We start from the raw sequence: 13942 nt of genomic DNA on the forward strand, positions 1-13942 counted from the left end.
AGGGAAGCTTAATTCCAATATCCATCCTATATGTATTATACAACATTATGAAGATGGTGATGTATATTGAATGAACACAATAGGAGAATAAGAATTAAATTAACATATATTTTATGGTATTTCCTTGATATTTTATTTCTTTAACTTAAGAACACTACTTTCTGTTGTGATGGATGGATGAAACAGACTCAACATTTATGTGTGGCTACCGTGTACCAGTTTTGTAGTAAGTGCATGATTTGTTCTCTGAATTCTTTCATAAACCTTACCTTAAAATAGAAAATGACAAAAAAAAAAGTACAAATGATAAATCAAATGAGCACTGGAACTTTTAGGGCAATAATTTGATGAAAAGTAGTCTGGAGGAAATTGGTGTTCTAAGATGTCACAAAGCTTAATATTGTTTTTTTTAAGCAGTATTATTATAGGTTATTGTTTTCTTTTTATCTCTACATGTTTCAAAACTTGTAGATATCTTTAGAACCCAAATAAAATTTGGGGGTTGGCACAAAAAATGTTCCAATGATTAGTAAGTCACCCCAGAGTGAAAAAGAAACATCTAAACAGAGCTCTCCGAGGTTTCAAGATCAAGTTCATCCTGGACCAAGTTTTCCAAAAATGAGGCTGTGATGTTTTGATGCATTGTACAATAAATCTTGTTAAAGGAAGAAGATTTTCAAGGAGGAAGATTGCACCTGCATGCATTTCCCTTTGCTGTTGTCCTTTCCACACTCTGTCCCTTTTCCTTGGAATATAAGGGGTGGGAATAATGAGACAACTAGGGAAATCTGACTAGACCACCTGGCCTTGAACTGGGTCACTTGTCCCTGACCACTGCAATTTCCAGTACAGAAGCAAAGGTTAAAAAAAAAAAGAAAAACAACTTTTGTCTTTGTCGGTAATATCTCTCTTTTTTCTGAACAAAATCCCTACCTCTAATTATCCCCACCATTGCCCTCCAGTCACCCAGATACACCAGGATACTTACAGCCTATTCCCTTGTCAATAGACTCTGTAGTGATCTCTGTCAAAACTCTCATTCCTGGAGCTCTCAGTTAAATATGATGAAATCCCTTTAAAAAAAACATGCACTTGATTTGGGACTAAGGTTCATTCTTCCACAGGACTATTTATACTTTCAAAGGTGAACTTTTCTGACCAAATCAATCTCAAATGGATAGGATAGTCCTGAGTCCAGAAAATTTTAGGTGTCGGGATATTGCTGAATATAGTATGGTTATACCTCATCCATTTCTCCTTTTGTCATGTCCTCAACCTCTTCTGCCCCTTATGAGACTTAGAAAGTAAAAGGGGTACTGTTTCATCAGAGGGGATAAACATATTTATCCTAAATAAGGACTTCATGAGTCAAAAAGTCACTGGTGCTTACCTTTTTGTCCAAAAGTTGTATGTGTTTCATTTCACATTTTAAAACCTCTAATCAATATTTAGTATGTTTTGGTGGGAAAAATATTTCTCTTATAACTGAAAGTTTAGAGACTTTTTACCATATCTAAGAATCCCCCTAAATCCTATGGGATATAGATAGATACACAGATGATAGATAGATAGACAGATAAATTGATAGATAGACAGAGATACAGATAGATATAGATATTACAACTAATGCATTTTGGGAATGTAAATAATCCTTTACATATCACAGAATCATAATGTAAAGACTTTTGGAAGTAATACCATCCCTAATTTATATCTTAGACTACTGTTAGATAAAATTGCATTTGATTTTATTTTATTTTTTCACATTTTTATTGAGTTATAGTCAATTTACAATGTTGTGCCAATTCCCAGTGTAGAGCACACTTTTTCAGTTATGCATGAACATACATATATTCATTGTCACATTCTTTTTCACTGTGAGCTACCACAAGATCTTGTATATATTTCCCTGTGCTATACAGTATAATCATGTTTATCTATTCTACATATGCCTGTCAGTATCTACAAATTTCGAACTCTCAGTCTGTTCCTTCCCACCCCGCACCCCCTTGGCAACCACAAGTTTGTATTCTAAGTCTATGAGTCTGTTTCTGTTTTGTATTTATGTTCTTTTTTTTTTCCAGATTCCACATATGAGCAATCTCATATGGTATTTTTCTTTCTCTTTCTGGCTTACTTCACTTAGAATGACATTCTCCAGGAGCATCCATGTTGCTGCAAATGACATTATGTTGTCATTTTTATGGCTGAGTAGTATTCCATTGTATGAATATACCACCTCTTCTTTATCCAGTCACCCGTTGATGGACATTTAGGCTGTTTCCATGTCTTGGCTATTGTAAATAGTGCTGCTATGAACATTGGGGTGCAGGTGTCATTTTGAAGTAGGGTTCCTTCTGGATATATGCCCAGGAGCAGGATGACTGGGTCATATGGTAAGGCTATTCCTAGTCTTTTGAGGAATCTCCATACTGTTTTCCACAGTGGCTGCACCAACCTGCATTCCCACCAGCAGTGTGAGAGGGTTCCCTTTTCTCCACAGCCTCTCCAGCATTTGTCATTTGTGGACTTTTGAATGATGGCCATTCTGACTGGTGTGAGGTGATACCTCATTGTAGTTTTGATTTGCATTTCTCTGATAATTAGTGATATGGAGCATTTTTTCATGTGCCTATTGATTATTTGTATTTCTTCCTTGGAAAATTGCTTGTTTAAGTCTTCTGCCCATTTTTGGATTGGGTTGTTTGTTTTTTCTTATTAAGTCGTATGAGCTGCTTATATATTCTGGAGATCAAGACTTTGTCAGTTTCATCTTTTGCAAAAATTTTCTCCCATTCTGTAGGTTGTCATTTTGCTAGATAAAATTGCATTTTAAATGATACTAAATGATGCTGTACGGAGGTAGGTAAAGAAGATACTCTCAAATGCTACTGGTGGTGGGAATTAGATTGACATAGACTTCCAGGAAATGAGTTGATCATTCTTATTATGAGCACTGAAAATATTTGTACCCTGTGACCTACTCTTTCATTACCAGGAATTTGATCAATGAAACAGCAAAAAAAAAAAATTGTCAAGATTTTATATATAACGGTATTACTTGTAAGAGCAACAGAAACCACTCAGATTTTAGTCACTACAGCTTAGTTAATTAAATAATGGTATGTTGATATGATGAACTATTGTGTGGGCTTTCCAATTACTTGATAATGTGTTTTATTTATTTGTCTATATTTATTGAGGTACAGTATTTGGTTATGTATTTTTAACACAGAATAATGTTAACAGGAAACATTATTACCGAATTCATTCTAAATTCATTATTCATTATTCATAATATTTAGTTTAAAAAAAACTTGAACAGAGTACACCAAAATATTGAGTGGCTCTCCCAAGATGAAGGAATTGTGCCTGATCATTGTGTTCTTTCTTCAACGTCCATTTCCAACTTGTATTTCCCACACTTTCTGTACTAAAATATTACTTTAATAATCGTGAATTTAAATATATTTGAATTTTTTAATATTGACTTATTTTAGCCAATACCTATACTTTTCTTACCTGGAACTTGTTCTGGAGATAAAATCAATCTTTCCCTTTATGAGAGAATTACTAGAAAATTCCATGCTGCCAACAAACAGATACTAAATTAGGTTATTATATATTGTGCCACAAGGGAGAAAGGCTGAGAACTTCTTAAAGAAAATTAAGTATTTCAAAAATAAAAGCAATTTTTCCTTCTGTATTAGAAATTAGTTGTGATGTTTTCATGTGGGACTGAAGGAGTTTTCTATCTATCCACATGAACATAAGGAGCCTGGTGTCATAATTATTTCAAGATTAAGTCTACAGGTTGTTATTTATTCTATTATCAAGGTTCTGGGTAAGGAAGAGGAAACCACCTTTGGTATTTTAAGCAGAAGTGAAGTTAATTCAGGGAATTGGGTGCTTACAAACCCATTGAAAGTGTTATAGAATCACAGGCTCTAGGATGACTCTCCAAGAATTACCTTAAGAACAATAGTAATCTGACCTACATGGAGTGCTTCTATCTCTTACTCAATTGGGAAGAAGCGGAGTCAGAAGACGGCCTTTGGAACTATTGAATTCAAGAGCACATCAGGGCAGCTGCATCCCAAGGATCAGGAATCACCATCAAAATTACATGTTGACTCCCAGTAACCTGATGGCTAGACACTGAAAAGGGGGCTCCAGCTGCCACTCCCAAATCAACTGCCTCTCCGCATCTGTATACACACTGGACGTTGAAATTCCGTTCAAATAAAAAAATCTCCATGAAGACATCTGACAGTAGAAACGGCCAAAAAAGAAAAAAAAAAAAACCCACAACAAAAACCAGTCTTAATGCCTTCCACTTCATTTGAGTTGTCCATATTTCACGTAAGTGTGTCTATTCTGTAGAACTGAATCCACATCCAGGACCCAAACTGCAGAGGAGTCTAGGGAAAGTATTCCTTTCTTCTTTCCAGCCTATAAACTATAGAAAGTTACCCTATAACAAGGTCAGAATGGAATCTGAATGCCAACTGATTATTTCTCTAACATTTACTGATAAAACTATTGAATAATAACTTTTCTATTTCCCTCAGTTGGCATGTCTGATTGACAGTAATTTTTCATAAGGTCAAGGAAGAGGAACACCAGTGCTAAGATATTTAGTACAGTCCGGATTTTTCAGGGCATACAGATTGGTGGTAAAGATCACAAAATCCAAGAGCACTCAAGGAAAATATGGGGAAGAAGTTACCAGAAAAAGGGTAAAGGTTTTAATGGCCAAGCTAATCACCTTGCTCTGAGGTTGCTGACTATCAGCACATGAAAAGATGCTCAGTGTGCATTAGTCATTAGGGAAATGCAAGTCAAAACCACAATGAGACATCACTTCACATCCACCTAGTATGACTGAAATAAAAAGGACTGACAATAGCAATAGTAGGTGAGAATGTAGAGAAATTGGAACCCTAATACGTGGCTGGTAGGAATATGAAATGGTGCACGCACGTTGGAACACACTTTTCAGTTTCTCAGAAAGTAAACATAGATTTGCCACATGACCCAGCCATTCTACTCTTAGGTGCACACTCAGAGGGATTGAAAACATAAGTCCACACAAAAACGCCTCTTTCTGGTCTCCCTGTTTCAGCTGAGAAAAGTCAGAAATGTCCAATGCCAGCATCCTTTTTGTGACTAGTAGGTGTGAACACGGCAGATTCTCTTTGGTTATTCACCTTTTAGGTTTGCCTTCAGATCTAAAAGGGTCACCAGCAGCTTAAATTAATTGCAGAAATAGACGATAACTTGTTTAGGGCCCTCTAAGTTTTCTTCTGCCTCTCAGAATCTTAAAAACATTAAAAAATACTATTGTCTAAAAATAAGGACATAGGGGGAGGGTATAGCTCAAGTGGAAGAGCCCATGCCTAGCATGCACAAGGTCCTGGCTTCAATCCCCAGAACCTCCTCTAAACAATGACAAATAAATGAAGCTAATTACCTCCTACCCCTCAACACACACGAAAAATAAGGACCATATAATTTTGACTCCTCATTCCCTCTGCTGTGGCCAAAATTTACTGGCTGCCTAAAAACCCTCCCCAAAGCAGTCTGTTACTCAGAGTCAACTTGTCTGAAAATGTTTCATAATTCCTGTATTTTTGTCAATGAATAATTACTGAGCATCCTTCATGGACTCAGACTCTCCCAGGCTTCAGCAATGGAAACTACAGGTGTGAGTCATTTCAAGCAGCACGCCGCATCTTAGTACTTGAGGGTTCCATTTGTTTGATGATCTGAACGGGACATCTGTTCTTCTCTCCGGATCTCCTTTATGATAGTCTCTCTGGGTCCTTGATTGGGGAGGAGGGCTCTCACAGATAATCAGAGCTAGGGCAGTTGCAACCCTGGACTCCTGCTCTCATCTCCTTATCCAGAACTCTCCTTTCATTCTCTTGACATCTGTTGTCCTACAGCGGGTGGGGCACTGACACTCTCACCCCGCCGTTCATCTCGAGCTCTCTTCTGTCCTTTGAACTGGCAAGAAAATACCCTCTGTTTCCCATGATCAGCTCTCACAGGAGGGAGCCCCCGGGAGAGTTCTAAGGCTCCTGATGACAGAGCTCATGGACCTGAGGGAGGCTGAGAAGTCAGAGTACAGGACACAGCACCCGCTATCCCCGCACTCATGCCCCCTCTGATACCCTGAACCTGCTGCTCAGACTGGCCCAGCCAGCTCCCCTGCTTCACTCATCCTGACCCGCAGGAAACCTTACTCCACGGACAGTGCGGTACCTGTTGGAATGCTGTCTGGGGCTGGACTGAAGTTCTTGCCACAGGACCCAGGCAGACTAGGAGATGGGACTGGTTCCCACCCAACCAGAATAGTTACCGCTGTGTTCAAGTTTCCAAACTTCTTTGTTCCTGGATACATCCCATCATCCCCACCCTTAATCCCTAAGTTCAAACTTCTATTCCTTTCAGGTGCCTCATTTAAATAAGGTTAATATGATGTTGACATTAAGGCATTCACACGAAAGCAGACATTATTTCTCACTCTCTGCATTTTGGTGTGTAGAGTGAGTAGGATGTGCTTTTAATTGGGATCAGTGTGGGGCGGGGTGATGAAGAGATTGCTGGTGCCCCTTATCTATTTAGGGTACTTGGTTTCTTCTTGCTTGGAACCTGTTTTTAGAAAGCAGGTGGTCAGAAACTCGTTCCCTCACTTTGACTGTTAAACCTATTCAAAATTAACTCAAAGTGCCAGCCTCCCATTCTGTTCTCAAATATCAGTTGACAGAACCAGAAATCAAGATTAGTCCTTCTTCCACCACCTACTTCCCATCAATTATTGAGACCAGACTAGCCCTTCCTAGTGCTTCAAAGGCACTCTCTCCCCCATTCCCCTGCCCTTGTCTCCATTCAGGCACATCCACGTTACCTGGATGTGCAGGGACCTTCTAATTGAGCTCCCTGTCTCCAGCCTCTCCACTCCATTGCCCAGCCACCTCATCCACTGGGCACCTGAATCATCTTTATAAAACACGAACATAACCTTCCCCAGGTTTCATCCGTCCTCCACCCACCCCGAGTCAGCGGCACCTGATCACTTGCAAGGCAGCATCTAAACTCCCTGCCAGGGCATCAGAGTCCTTGTCTGCTGCTCTAGTCTCATCTCTTGATCCTCACTTGGCTCATACGCACACAGGCTTTAGCAACACCGAACGTTTTACGTTTCCCTGAACTTGCTGTCTGTTTCAATGCCCTGGTTCCCTCTGTCCCCCTGCCTAGACTGCCATTGTTCCCATCACGTATCATAATCCTGAGCCTCCTTCCGCACCCAGCTCCAGACCTGCTTCCCCTGTGAAGCCCTCACTGACGTCCCGGCGGCATCAGCGACAGCCTCCCTCGTGCTGCTACCACTTCTTCTACTGACGTCATTGTCTCTAAGCCTCAGTTTCCTCAACTGAGACCACAGAAGATAACAGTTCATGCTTCACTGGATTGTATGAGGATTAAAATAGGTAATACAGGTAAAGCTTTTACCACAGTGCCTGACACACAGTAAGCATGCGTAGTAAGCACAATCAGCAGCAGTATGCTGTTAGAGCACTTGTAAACTCATGCTCAATTTTAGCTCACCTGTCTCTACACTACTGGAACGTCTCCTTCTTTAGCATGGAGGTTGTGTCTTTATCCAGCTCTGAATGACCAGGGCTGGGTGCACTGCCTGACATAGAGCAGGTCACTCGCTAAGTGGCTCTTGAATGACAGAGTCTATAAGAAAAGGAGAGCCGCTATTTTTCTGCTATTAACTCCAACTTCTTATCCTTAATGACAAATGAATTAAATTTTATGTATCCCTGAGCTCTGTCTTGATTTCATTTATAGATTCTTCTTTAAAAAAAAAAAAAAACCTCTTGGATTCAAAAATAATCATCTAATACATGTGGATTTTTTTCCTTTGGAAGCGAAGTGATTCTAATTCTTTAGTAGATTCACTTTTCCCCTTCCATCTGTGATGAAATAGGATCATATTTTTACTCTTAAAATACATGTTGTAGTTGAAATTCTGTATCTATCTATACACAATTCATTTATTGTAGATATATATTTTATATAAATGAAACATATATTATATAATTTATTGAAACATAAATAATATATACCTACATATAATATTTATATTATGGCTTCATTACAAATAATATTTATAATAAGTTATATATATTTCCATTATAAATATTATTTATATTGTATTATATTTATATATTTCAATAAATACATAATTTATTGAAATATGAAAATATGTATGTATACAGTATCTAAAGCTGAAACATAAGTGCTGAAGCTCCTGGTTCTGGGATTTATGATTCCCCTTCTCTAAGAAAAGTCTATTTTTACACTTTGAAAGAAGTAATGTTAACTTTAACTTTTCAGGCGAATATAACCTACTCAGCTGAAGTGTCCATAATTATTAATTTCCAGAAGAATTGGCAAACTTGTGACCTTATCATACATTCATTTTTTCCAAAATGTAGCAAACTTCGTTCTAAACCTTATGAGATGCTTCTTTTGGGAAAATCAGTGGGATCAGTGGGTTGGAGACGGTATCAAAGGTGGTCTTAGCGATGTTGCCTGGGGTTGCAGCAGAGCAGATCTTAAATTAAGTCTTCTCACCAGATGTACACACAGATAAAATGGTGACTACATGGAGGTGCTGAATACATTCATTAACTGTGATCATTTCACAACATATACACATTAAACCATCAAATTGTACTTTTTTAACATACACAACATTTACATGTCAATTTTGCCTCACTAGAGATTTAAAAAAAAAAAAAAGAACTAATGTGATTCCCTGGAAATAGGAAAAGAGACATAATTTCTATGGGCTATGTAATTTCTCAATCTAATACACAAGAACAATAATCAATAATATCAACTCAATATTATTAATTCATACTAAAGAATTTCTAGGAAAAGGGAATAATTGTAACAGAATGAAATTCAAGTTATCAAATATTTGCTAAGTATTTATTTCATGCTGGGCTCAAGATTATACGTGTAGGATCTGGAGTTTGTGAATATATGTGTCTATTATAAAGATGAGCAAATGTCATTGAGACAAGACTGTTGCCCTGTTGAAGAGTTTCTCCAGGGCCCCCTTCATGTCCCTGTTCCTTAGGCTGTAAATGAAAGGATTCAGTAGTGGTGTGACCACTGTGTACATCACAGAGGCAATTATGTTCTTGTCGCTAGCCATGCTGGATGATGGGAAAAAATACAGGGCAATAATTGTTCCATAATACAGAGCTACCACAGAGAGGTGGGAGCCACATGTTGACAAAGCTTTGCAGATGCCCTTGGTGGATGGAACCTTCAGGATGGTGGTCCCAATGTGGCCGTAAGAGATCAAGATGCATGTAAGTGGGAGGATAATGACTGCCATTCCTACTGTGAAGATGGCCAGCTCATTGAGCGATGTGTCTGAGCAGGAGAGCTTGAGCAGGACATCAAGGTCACAGAAGAAATGGGGAATGGCGTTGTCAGCACAAAAGGACAGCTGGGTCAGGAGGAGGGTGTGACACAGGGCATTGGCACAGGACAGAATCCAAGATACAGTGACTAGTAAGGTGCACAGTCCCTCTCTCATGATGGTGGTGTAGTGCAGAGGGTGACAGATGGCCACGTACCGATCATATGCCATTGAGGTGAGAAGGAAATTGTCCAGATCAGTAAAAAATATGAAAAAATACATCTGTGCTATGCATTCTGCATAGGGGATGGATTGATCCTGAGTTTGCATGCACGTTAACATCCTAGGGACGGTGACAGATGAGAAAGAGACGTCAGTGAGGGCCAAGTGGCTGAGGAAGAAGTACATGGGGGTGTGGAGGCGAGAGTCCAGCCTGATGAGCAGGATGATGAGCAGGTTCCCCAGCACCGTGGTCAGGTACACGCCCAGGAACAGGGCGAAGACCACACCCCGCTGCTCTGGCCGGATGGGGAGCCCCAGGAGGAGGAACTGGGACATACTGCTCTGGTTCTCCCTCCTCATGCTCCTCTCCTGTCTGTTAGGATGAAAGGATGGGGAAAGAAGCAGAAATCAACAAATTTTGATTTACAGCAGGCAGAAAAAAATGAGATCCTTTCTACTGAATATGCCTATGTCTGTCTGCATTGCCTTGTCCCTGCTAAAGTCCTTTAAAGTGGATTGTATTATCATGTAAAATGAGAGAATTTGTCAATGGAGAAGAGAATTTGATATAGAAGAGACACTGGTTCAGTGGCATTTTTCCATCATCTAAGGGAGAGGCAGCCTCATAGTTTGCAGCTGTGTCTAGTCTGTAAAGAGAAAGTGTCACAGTGTCTTAGCAGAGGCAGAGTAAGCTATAATCCCCCTAATTTCTATACTCTTTGTATGTATAAAAACAATTACAATGTTTGACCTTCAGGTTGTAACATAGAGAAGTTTTGAAATCTGACTTCAAAATCCATTAATTAGTAAAGTGTAGAGAAGATATTTCAACAACACAGACTCAAACTAAAGTGGATCAAAAATAAAATAGCCAAAGGTTCCATTATGTATAAAAGTTGAAGAGAAAAGAAAGATATTTGTTGATTGAACTCAGAGTTTTTTCAAGCTCAGTCTTGTAATATCACTGCTTTAAAAATAAAACTATTACTGGCAGTTATATGTATTTTACTAGTACTCAGGTTAATCATTCTCCAGTCTCCTCCTGATTCAACAACCTCTCATAACCGCATGAACATCCATAATCCAAAATTAAAACAGCTGGTATCAAGCTATTGCATAGAGAGAGGCCATGATATGCTTCCTCCCTCTGTCTTTGGGAACTAGTATAAGATGTAACTTAAGCAAGAGCACAGAGAAGTGATGAGAACCTGTGTACACACACACGCACACGTACAGACACACACCTGCTGTTGACGAAGGATGCCCAGTTCTCCTCTGAACTTTATGTTCAGGTGATCTAGCTGCCAGGATTACAGACTGGTTTCTGAGCTTCTCTGTAGGACACCAAGAGACCAGGTTTAGCCTGCAACTTCATTGGTCTTAAACTTCTCACAGGCAGCAGAGAGGAAAGTCATGAGCCTGGAGCCTACTCCTCAATTCATTGGCTTCAGAAATGGAGATGTGAAGACTGTGCTCTACCCACCAGGGAGAGGACCCAAGGGGACAGGGCACCAAGCTCTTGGCTGGAAACATGCATTAAACCTGTATTAATTGCTCAGTGTTCTTCTTACTCCCTCCAGAACAGATGCCCTCAGGCAGTGGTCCCTAAACTTTGATCCTCCGCAGAATCACCTGGGGAGCTTGTTAAAGATGCAGATCCCAGCTCCACCTCCGGAGATGCTCGTTCATGGGATCTGGGGTCAGGTAGTTCTGAGGCAGATGGTTCTAAGGGCAGACTTTGAGGAAACACTGTCCTTGGAAATAACATCAGGGTGGATGCCCTGTGAGTGTGAGCCCAGAAGGAGCTGTGGAAAGACCTCCTCACTGGCCTTTCCCTACCAGATTAATGCCTACCTAGATAAGTCATAGCTTGGAATGTGAAGAGTGATTTTTCTCCCAAGTGGAAATTCCTTTTTGATTTGCTGCCTTAAAAATTAATTCTGCTTCATGATGGAAATCCAAAAAACATAGACATGGAAACAAAGGATAAAGTCAAAGTACTTACCCTTTCACTATTCATTTTTTATCCTTCTCCAGTGGTTTTTATTTGTAAAATTTTATGTTTACACAAATGGGATTTATTTTATATGTATTTAATAGCTTTTTTCTATAATAATTGATTGTAATAATATTTCCATTTCTACTTCTATTAATACATAGAATGCATACAAAATCAATACATCAATCTACGTACAACTTTTAATTTTTATTTGATCTCTTGTTGAGTTAACACAAAGATTCACTGTGAAATTTTATTAAAGCTTCTACTGTGCCTTGAAATCTTATTTGTCAGTTATCTGATCAAGGTTACTTTAATATCTCCAAAGCATTAGTTTCAATGCGCTCCATTGTCTTAACTCCCCAATGCATGTAGCTTGCTCCTCTGAAAAGAGAAGAACCTAACTTTGAAAATGCCCAGGAAAATACACGAAAAACGGAACTCCAGGTTGAACCCTGTGGGAAGAGAGGCAACAAAGCCAGATTGTCCTCATTCACCTATGGGGTCACCTAAGTCAGAGCCAATGGAATGAAATAAAGGAATAATGAAAGAAAGCTGTAATATTCTACACATATATCCAATATCAAACTCCTTAAAAATTTTTTGATTTCCATCATCACATCCCAAATAGACTAGAGTTGGGGACATCATCACAGCCTTAAATATTACTCCAGATGCTGGTTACATACTAATTAGTCTTTTATATTTATGTATAAAGTTGGGTAAACATTGCGTTTTGCATGGGGCAGACACACGCACACACAAAAGAAGACAAGATAAAAAGACTGGGATAGAAACCTGATGCTCAAAAAAAGACATATACCTAATAAGCCAATAATAGAAATAAACTGAATAACATGAACTAAATTATCTTAAAGAAGGCAGAAAAAGATGGGAAAGAAAATTTTAAAATCTCCCCCACAGTATTTGAACTGAGTGAGTTTAGCACGGTAGCCCCCAAACCAATGATTCTTCTATATCCTAGCAGTGAACATTGGGAATTGAAATTTTTAACATACTATTTATGACAGTATAAAACCACACAATAGAGATGGATAAATTTAACAAAATACTTGCAATACCAGTACATTAAAATCCACAAAACATTCATGAGTCCAATTAAAGAGGACTCAAATAAATAGAGCTATACCTTGCACGTAGATTGGATGACTCAATATTACTATAGAGCTGGTTCTCCCCCAAACTGATCTATAGATTCAATGCAATCAAAATCAAAATATCAGTAGACTATATTTAGCAGCTAATCCTTAATTTTATATAGAAGTGAAAGGGGGTCAGAATAGCCAAAACAACTGAAAAATGAAAAACAAACTGCCAGGCTGACTTTACCTAATTTCAAAACTTTTTATAAATCCATAGCAATGAAAATAACAATATAGATCAGTGGAACAGAATGCATAATTCTGAAATAGGTCAATACATGTAAGTTCAATTAATATTTTATAAATTCACTAAGGCAATTTAATGTGGAAAGGATATCGTTTCAATAAATCGTGCCAGCTCAATCAATATGTGTTAAATGAATATAGTCTCTTATGATGCACCTCATGCAAAATGTAACTTGAAATGGGTCAAATGTGTAAGTTTGTCAGTTTCTCATACAGTTAAATATGTACCATTGACCCAGCAATTCTACTCCTAGGTATTTTCACAAAAGAAAAAAAAAACTTTTCATTACAAAGGTTTGTAGGCATAGCTACACACATATACACATATATGTGACAAAAGTAATACTGAAATGCAGTGAGGAAAAGACGGCCTTTTCAACAAATGGTGCTAGGGTTATTGAATGTCCATATAGAAGAAAGATGAATTATAACTCACGCCATAAACAAAAATTACTTCCAGAAGGATTATAGAGCTAAATATAAAAGGTAGAAAACAAAAGCTTTTTGGAAATGACATAAGGGAATATCTTTATATATTTGGCCAGGCTAAAACAAAACACAGAAAGTACTAATCATAAAGGAACAAATAGACAAATAGGGCTGCATTAAATTTACAATATGTTGTTCAACAAAATATATCATTTAGATAGTGAAAAGGCAACTCACAGAGTAGGAAAAGTCTGTCTGTCTGTCTGTCTATCTATCTATCTACCTGCCTACCTAACTTTAACAAAGAAATCAAATCCAGACTACATAAAAGATTCTTCAAATCAATAAGAAAAAGGGTGGAGAAAAATGCAATACAAAAATAAACATAAGATTTGAATGGCTACTCCACATAAGAAAATATCCAAATGA

General features: G+C 38.3%; 2 protein-coding genes across 2 annotated transcripts in view; both read right to left on the reverse strand.

Annotated features, from left to right (window-relative positions):
• Positions 1-13942, reverse strand: part of LOC105069973 (olfactory receptor 1L8-like) — a 133760-nt gene that overhangs the window by 88883 nt on the left and 30935 nt on the right. The window lies entirely within an intron of this gene.
• LOC105069966 (olfactory receptor 1J4-like) lies at positions 8956-10040 on the reverse strand. Its single transcript, XM_010956218.3, has one exon. The coding sequence runs from the start codon at positions 10034-10036 to the stop codon at positions 9095-9097; it is 942 nt and encodes a 313-aa protein (XP_010954520.3). The 5' UTR covers positions 10037-10040; the 3' UTR covers positions 8956-9094.

This window comes from Camelus bactrianus, chromosome 4 (assembly GCF_048773025.1).
Source record: "Camelus bactrianus isolate YW-2024 breed Bactrian camel chromosome 4, ASM4877302v1, whole genome shotgun sequence".
Taxonomy (NCBI): Eukaryota; Metazoa; Chordata; class Mammalia; order Artiodactyla; family Camelidae; genus Camelus; species Camelus bactrianus.

Bases quoted from the DNA above. Each gene is read 5' to 3' on its own strand.
- LOC105069966 (XM_010956218.3), bottom strand. From the start codon at position 10,036: ATGAGGAGGGAGAACCAGAGCAGTATGTCCCAGTTCCTCCTCCTGGGG.